This window comes from Aspergillus caelatus (genome assembly GCF_009193585.1).
Source record: "Aspergillus caelatus strain CBS 763.97 unplaced genomic scaffold BDV27scaffold_521, whole genome shotgun sequence".
Lineage (NCBI taxonomy): Eukaryota > Fungi > Ascomycota > Eurotiomycetes > Eurotiales > Aspergillaceae > Aspergillus > Aspergillus caelatus.
In genome coordinates, this window is record NW_022475784.1 from 1 (window position 1) to 8,443 (window position 8,443).

Consider the following 8,443-nt stretch of genomic DNA (forward strand, 5'->3'; position numbering starts at 1 on the left):
AGGATCTCTAGAGATAATCTAAGAGATCTAGGGCTAGTAGAGGAAGCAGAGAGTAGGGGAGAAGGATAGTAGGAGGGGTAGCCTAGACACGCCTAGGTAATACCCAATAGACAATGAATACCGAGGAGGGCACAGCCCAAATGCTCTGGCGCAGATAGGCGGTTCGGGCGAGGAAAAGGACCAGAACGAATACACAGAGGATAGAAGAGGCTGGTAGAGCCTCTAGGGGCAAATTAGAGGCAGTGGCCTAGACCACTGCCTAGACGCATGTGTCTGTCATAGCCGATTGGCTCCATATGGACGTTAAACTTGATTAAATAAATAAATAAATAGAAAAGTAAAAAATATAGTAAAGTTAAAAGTAAAGTTTAAAGCAGTAAAGATTATATTCTAAAAGAGAAACTCTCTCGATATTAGAATTCTATAGAACTGTATAGAAAAGCTATAAAAATAGTAGTAAGAAAACTTGTTATACTAATTATATATCCTATAAATTCTGCCAGTTCTGCGATAACTGAATATCTTATTAATCAAGGAAATCTCTCAATTATAAGATCTATAGTGGCCGAGATACCGTGACAGAGACAAAGAGACAGTAAAATAGAGATAAGTTAGACAAGAGACTAGTTAGCTATAGATAGAACTAGACTCTCAACACCCGAGAAAGAATAGTAGAGAGAGAAATTCTACAGTATCTCGGAATAGAATATATTATCTATATTCCTATCGGTATTATTTGGGGACAGTAAGATAGAGATATTCTCAGTATTTGTTATCTGCGACAGGACTATATAGAGCTAATTGTAACTGAAAGACTGGATACAGAGATTAATATTAATATATAATAGAGACTGACCCTGAGTCTTATTAATAATTATAGTATATATAAGCCGAACAGGAAATTAATGCCGGATAAAGATAAAAGAAAGACTATTTTAATCTATAGTAAACTTGCAGCGATAGATTAGACAGTAAGGATTACCGAGACCTGGATTATTAAGACAGATCTCCAGACACCGGAAGGTAAAGCAGTTTATAATATAATAAATATTATTGCAGAGACTATTAATCGGATTAATATTCTGAAGAATAATAATCGGGATACTAATCTTTAGATATGAATTAGCCAGCAGTAGAAACAATTTATTACATAAAGGTCATCATTAGCTTTACTCATCTCATTATACTTTATATTACAATTAGTCGTAAGTTTGATACTATCCCTAGGCTGTGTCTGTTCCGATTCTGAACCATCTGGAGCTGTATGCCCGATGGTAGACATATAGAGTTAGTCAGGCATTCATTCCACTGCGAATCTCTGACCAAAGATTCTAGCCAAGATTCAATAGTAATCCTGTTTGCAGAGAGGAGAAGTTAAATTTCAATAGTAGGTCGACGATCATCTCTTGTTAGGATACTGCTCATGAGGGTTTCGATCAGCGCGGAAGAGCTATAAAGACAGACACAGGCACCTTCCATATCCATCAAAAGTCGAATCACTCACTTGCTCTAAACCATCATCCTGCGATTCCAAAATTCATTCACAACGCTTTACGATGAAACTTTTCGCTATCATATTCTCTCTTGTTTTAGGGCTCACCTCAGCCTTACCCGAGTCCGGATTCCAAAAGGCGTCTCTCATCCATCGTGAAGAAGCTGGAGCAGCAAGTGAATTTGTTAGTATATTCACAAATCATATGAAACGACCGAAGATTCTTATATGGTGTTGGAAGGAAAGACTAATTAATCACGGGTTGTTACAGTGTGATCAATATTGCAGTGATTGCTCAGTGCACAATCCACGTTGCGTAATATGTGTAAGTTGTACATCTGGCCTGGGGGATTTTGAACAGTTCTTCACTCAGATATTAACACATTTCTATTGTTTGTAGTGCCGTAAGGAGTGGGACTAGCCGCTGGGTTATACTGGAGGGTGGCAGTAGACATCAAGAGAAAATGCTATGCAGATAATGTATGCTGCCTTTATTGTTTTCTTTTTTCGTTTCACTAGTAGGCAATATCGCTGGTGTAGTTCACAAGAATTTATATCCTTAGCGCCCCGCTAGCAAGGCATTTTCGCCCCGCCAAGCAAACGTAATTGTTCAAATGTCACATCAACCCCACGTACAGATTAAGAATGTGAGCGAGGGGAGATGATATTTTATTCCTAGTCATCTATTTCGCTCATCGTCCGTTCGCCTGAAGAGCAGTCTCCTTTTGCCAAGAGTCACAGGACTCTAGACTGTTGGCTTACGTATCCTGGGCAATATCTAACTTTCAACCCAAATGGTAAGAGCTGTGTGGACAATCGTGTGAAAGGTACAGAGTATACCGCACTGAATACGAGATCTGAGGTGGCACTGTGGGGTACTGCGTTCCATCGATGGAGGCTGCGGCCTTGGCTATGCCGATCAGTGTCTCGATGATATTATCACCTAAATCACTCATTATTCCAAGGATCTAAATGACTCCTTGTCATTTAAACTATGTGATATTCCCCACTCGGCATAGGATAGTAGTGCTTAGTATCGCCATAGTGGCATTTCGCTGATATTCTAATAAGAGCCGCCGTTGAAAGGCAATACAAGCTTCTAGATATATGGGAGGCAGATCACAAGTGTGGATCGGTCAGCTTTGTGTAACCCCTCAACTTTTACGTAATGTGGTTAGATGATCATCCGCCAAGTTTAGATCACATCTGATCTAGGTTCAAAGACTAATGTTAATATTTACCAATAAACTGTAGTTCTCGTTGATCTACAAGGTATTCGCGGTAAAGCTATTTAACGCTTCTCTTGGGCCGTAACTCAGAATTTGAGAAATAAAGTCTTCTTAGTACTACCCGAAACCTTCGACACAATCACACTGCTACCTGTGCCAATCACAAAGCCGACAGTGTTATCTCCGATGACGCAGCCTCCAATTGTCACTGTAACCCAGTCCGGCGAGCCAGTCCGCGCTCAAAAAGGAAAATGCTGGAGCAGGCAGGATGTCTGTTAGGTACCATTACCAATGCCAATGTCTGAGGGGAGCTGCAGCGTGGTTGAGAGGCCGCTGGACGGCTGAAGGTTCAAAGCTTGAGACAGACTCGTGGGAAAAGAAGTAGCCATGATGTATGTCCAAGTAGCTTTAAGAAAACTTTGGTTTGAACTGCAACATAGAGAATATATTGGGGGTGCTTGATATATGAGAGCAAAAGTAAATGAGAGGTCGGAGCTGAAATACTGTGACAAAAGGAACAAAAAGAAGCAATGGAGCAAAGAAAACAACTTTGCTGGCCTCTTGTCCGGCTTACAAAAGCAGCTCTTCTCCTCCCCCCCCCCCCGACCCGTTCTTTTTCTGATCTTTGTCTTTTTCCCATTTCTTTCATAGCCCTTTCTCAAAACAAAGTTTCCTCTTTGTTCTACTCCCCATCACCAAGTTTAACCTCAAGTAGTCGATCACATATGGATTAAGACAAACCTCGGCCATGAAGAAACGGCCCGTAACCACACAACAATGGACACAAGCCCTGAAGACCTGGTTAGCCTTTCTTTAGTCTAATGTTATTATTCATAATGCAAGGGAAAGTGCTACAGGAACAGCACAGCGCTTACCGATCAGTGACAGGGGTAGACTGCTATTGTTTAGTACCTTTTTGGCCTACTGGCAACTGCAGGGTCTTTCCTCCAAGTCGAGATCAGAGATTCCTTGGGTTTGAACTATCTGAGCCTTGATCCTGCTCTCTAGTAGTTTGATCGCTGGTTCACTCTACGATCATAGATATCTACGGCCATTGGCGGTACTGGGCAGCTTTCTCGACGTCTACACCCGGTAGACAGCCTGTCAACTAGGTAAACATACGTAGGCGCATCAGCAGAGGAAAAACGTCGAATTCATAATAGCAGAATCTAATACTGAGACTGATTCTTGTTCTGTTACACTTGTCTGATGCAAAGGCAGAATCACGTAGTCAATGCCCGAGGGGGAAATATAACAAGGCTATATATAGTGCATGGTTTTGCCTGGAGTACTGTTAGCTATCCGTAGGTAATTATTCTACCCCGGCAGGTTTTATCTAGCCAAAAAGAAAGAGTACAACGCTGCCCAATCCACTAGCGAATCCCGTCTGCTGTATGCATATCTTCGTTATACTTTTTTCTTTTTATTCTTTAGCCGATACGTGTTTAGCACCAGTACCGCCCTATCTTCAGTCCTTCCCCTGAACTCCTGCGAAGGCCTCTCAAGGCCTCTGGTTGGTCTTGCTATTGGTACGTGGCTTTTGCAGTATATAACTAATCTTGAAAGAGGTTAAAATTCTTCTTCCATCAACTTTTGACGTGGGCTAGCATGAGTAGGCCCGGAAATACCTACGTCTGTTGTTCCATAGATCTGGTTGTTAAATTGAGTACCCTCACTAGACCGACAATTGATAGAGGAAAATATCTACAGTTGTTCTAGAAATTTGGGCTCATATAGGAGTGTATATTCCATTTATTCATGTCACTACGGCAGCACGACTGAAAATATTAATCAATCCTGTAAGAGGGTCCCACGGATTATGGTATTATAAAATTGAGGTTTCTATATAAAGGTTCTAATATCTTTAACTATAATATAATACAAACAATTTTAATAATAATACAGTCACTATAACGAAGATCTATGGGACCGAATCTCCCCCCACCGTCGGTCGTCTTCAATCCAAGGAGCTGGATTCCACTGCTGTGCGATCGCGGACTTTATTTGGGAGCAAATTTGGATTTCTTGTGGAGATCTTGGACAGCCGTGTCGACCTGAATCATGAAATCCACGATTCCGGAAGTTGTGATGTCCTTAAGGTCTCGGAATTCGAATAAAGGCACATTGCGAGTCCCCTGGTACATCTTCTCTGTCTTGGATCCAAGCCCCCCCAATGGAACTGTCAATGATTTTGTCAAATGCGGTAAGCAAGTCTTTCTTGGCGGTGATGCCTTCAATCCAGGCCTTGACGGTCAGCGTGGCGTCGGGAGACTTGGAAGCCGTATTTTTGAACGTGAGGCCGGCAAACACGTTGTTCGGCACTGGAGCCTTGGCCGTCCCGGTGCAGAAATTCTTATCAAGCCTTCAATCTGTCAGTTGGGCAAACAGACCAAGAGGAGATATGACATTACTTACGCAAGCTTACCAGCTGACACCTTGTAGCATGCGAGCTTCTCAAAAAGAGGCAAAAGAGGAATCCCCTTGAGCTTTAACTCGACTTGGTTATAGAGGGTCACAAAATCATTTCGAGGCATAAAGGGCATACGCAGCTTAGGACTCTCGTCTGGCTTAAGTAGTTTACCGTCCAAGGATTTCACATGTAATAAGACCAAGGAGCAGAATACAAGCACATCATCAGAAAGCACGGCCGGCTTAATTTCTTTGACAGGGGTGAAGTATGGCTTTGTAACAAGAATAGAATAGTCTATTCTAAGCATAATCCCGCTGAGAACATAGACCTTGTTATCCTTATGCATCTACATAATACTGTACAGTGCCTCAAGGGACATTAGCGCAGTGACCTGAGGGTCCCACAGCACAGTTTCTGGTTCATCTTTACTGGTTGGGCTAGTAATTTTCCATAGGTTGCACTTATTATTGGTAATCTGCACCTCAGTCTGCGGTTTTTGCCATGGGTACCATTTTACCTGGAGACACGGGTTAATAGGACACAGGTTAGTATGGGACTTCATACAATCCTTACCAGATCGTCTGCTGCTGCTTTTCCAGCCGTTACAAGCTCTCCAGTCCCGACTTTGATCTTTTGGCCGTCAAAAATGAACTCGGCGTTGAGTTTTCCGGGGTCAACCCCCGTGTCGGCCGTCAACAACCAGTTTGTGCCCTGACATTTGTCAACCACTGCTTTCTTTGCCGCGTTGGTGTCGTCCATCGAACACCCTGGATATACAAATTTGAAGAACGGACTCTCCAATTCGACACCTATACCTGCCGATTCATCGGCAGTAGGCCCGTCACGGTACACCATAATATCGTCAGCTTGCTCCATTGTACTGCGGGCGATGCTGGCTGCTGACACCGTCAGGAGAACAGGTAACATGTAGGGAAGTATATACATAGTGGGCAAATTACTCCTTTATAGAATATAATCTGCTAGGCAATGGCAATAGAAAATAATAAGAGACTTTGCACTGAGCTGATTTCCTCAGGCATCAACAGGACCGGTCTGGTTTTTATAGGCATTGCCTGGGCGAAGCACCGGTTCCCAGAGAAACAATATATTGACAAAATATACAAAGAATTGTCTTCAAGATCTACAGCCGGACGCAAGTCAGTTCCGAATTTCAAAGAAGCAGCAGCATATGCGGATTGACACATGCTTCAGACCTGCAGGATCGACCGACAATTTGGGAGCCGTTTAAGATCGACCTCCTTGCGTAGAATCTGGATACATATTCGGAGGATACATATACTCCGCAGGACCGCAGCTGGTATGTTGATGGGTCCCATCCCACACGCTAAAATCCCTCCAGTCCCGTACTAAGGTAGTATTCTGCAGCTTTTCTTTGCAGTACCCAAATACTGTCAGGTGACTCTGGTAGTGATTGTCCCGCGCCGCTCGGTGTTTGATAGTGTTTCATCGGATGGTCAAAGGGAATTTCGCCTCGCGCCTGTGGTCATTTCCATCCATATCCTAGCACCGCCATGCCTGCGTTCACGCAGTTGCCAAATGAGCCCCTGGAAAATGCTATCCTACATTCCTTGCCAGAGGGGTTTGAGAGCTTGGCCCTAACCTGCAAGCATCTGTATGCACTCTGTACCCCACATATTAAGCACCACAATCGACTACGCTGGCATTTCGATAGCTTTGAGTACGGCAAGACAGATCTAGTGGTCCAGCATAAGCTGTCCTTGCACGTCCTTCCCTACACAGCCTGCTCTGCATTTAATTTGATTGCACGCATCGCGGTCGAGCCGACAGTAGCCCACTACGTTGGAGAGGCAGATTTCGAGAAAGACGGTCAATTCACTAGGGGCATATCTCACACATTTGCCACCGATACCAGTCGTGATGAAGCTGTGACCAGACTGCTAGCTGAGTCTTCATACTTACGGGAAGCAGGCCTTGAGTGGCAGGAATACTACGCAGCCATTGAAGATGATCTTGACGCCGCCCGCTATTCACAATATGCTGCGGCTTTTGTTTTGACACTCCTGCCCAATCTTAAGGTTCTCAAGTTACCAAGAGAGTGGAAGCCGGTCGCTGCAACTAACAAGCTTCTCGAAGCTATTATGCGCCGATCAAAGCGGGCACCTATCCCTCACCACAAGCCGAGCATGGCCCAAGTCACAAGATTCGAGGTATCAGCCTCGCAGGATGTTGATGAAAGTTTTCATCTAGATTGGGCAACTTGTTTCCTGACCTTGCCGCACGTTCGGTCCTTCTGGGGTCTCGGATGCGTAGGCACAGGCGACGGATATGGGGCCATTACGTCTGCATATCTGCCCAATGGTTTCCAATCACTTGAAGCGGTTCACTTCATGAGCGCTTCTATTGATGACAAGGCCATAGCAGGCTTTCTAAAACATACCCCAAACCTCAAGACATTGAGATACTCGCATACCACGAACAACAACGGTGGCCTTCAGGATTGGGATCTCTGCCGATTCGTTGCAGCAATCGAGCGCGAGACCGGGAGCCACCTCGTGGAGCTTTCCATCTCGATTGATGAACTGCGCGGCTCGATTACTCTGGGCAAAGTGTCAATGCGCGGGTTTTGTCGGCTGGAAAAGCTCGAGCTTCCCCTCGAAATCACTATCTGCACTCTTCACGCATTGGGTGAACACCAATCAAACTATTCCGATCTAGTTCTGGGTGACCCCATACCTGCTTCGGTCTCTCAGCTGTCCTTGATCTCGCACGGAATGGACGGCTGGGAGAAGGCCCTCAGTATACTGTTCCGTGACTTTGCCGCCAGGAAGGGTTCTCAGGTGGCTGCTCTTAAAGAAATCTACTTATCCTGGCCGATCGATGTGGACGATTTGGACGAAAAGCAGTATGCCACGCTAGCTGTGGAGACCCAGAAGGCAGGCGTGGTCTTAGATATCCTGTCGGACCCTTTGACTTGGGATGGGGAAGAGTGATCAATCCAGAGTAAAAAGGGTATAACTAACCTATCCGTGCTGCTTGCAGAACAGTTCCTTCGGAGACCAATCACTGGAGCCTTTCAGCACATGGGGAAGCGAGTCTCTCCACGTGTAAGCGCACCTACCGAGCCTTTTAATATCATTGGGCACATCTACCCGCGCCGTCTACGAGATGGCCGAGTCCCACCAGAACGGTAGATTATGAATACCTTTAACAATTTTGTTTGTCACATACGACCATCATGTAGTGGAAAAGCGGGCTTCCCGTCCGCTCAGTCGCACTTAAACCACACGTGGTTGGGTAGTAGTACTACTATACACAGTATAGTATCAAAAA

At 44.7% G+C, this 8,443-nt stretch overlaps 2 protein-coding genes across 2 annotated transcripts; one reads left to right on the forward strand and one right to left on the reverse strand.

Moving 5' to 3' along the window:
• Positions 1–4,815: 4,815 nt before the first annotated feature.
• On the reverse strand, positions 4,816–6,076 carry BDV27DRAFT_164710 (uncharacterized protein; the record flags this gene model as incomplete). The annotated part of the gene is made up of 4 exons (XM_032073743.1): positions 4,816–5,083; positions 5,137–5,430; positions 5,494–5,648; positions 5,705–6,076. The coding sequence occupies 4 exons, from the start codon at positions 6,074–6,076 to the stop codon at positions 4,816–4,818; spliced, it is 1,089 nt and encodes a 362-aa protein (XP_031920305.1).
• A 587-nt stretch (positions 6,077–6,663) lies between these two features.
• BDV27DRAFT_170969 (uncharacterized protein) lies at positions 6,664–8,103 on the forward strand (the record flags this gene model as incomplete). The annotated part of the gene is made up of 1 exon (XM_032075471.1): positions 6,664–8,103. One exon carries the CDS (start codon positions 6,664–6,666, stop codon positions 8,101–8,103), a length of 1,440 nt encoding a protein of 479 aa, XP_031920306.1.
• Positions 8,104–8,443: the final 340 nt, after the last annotated feature.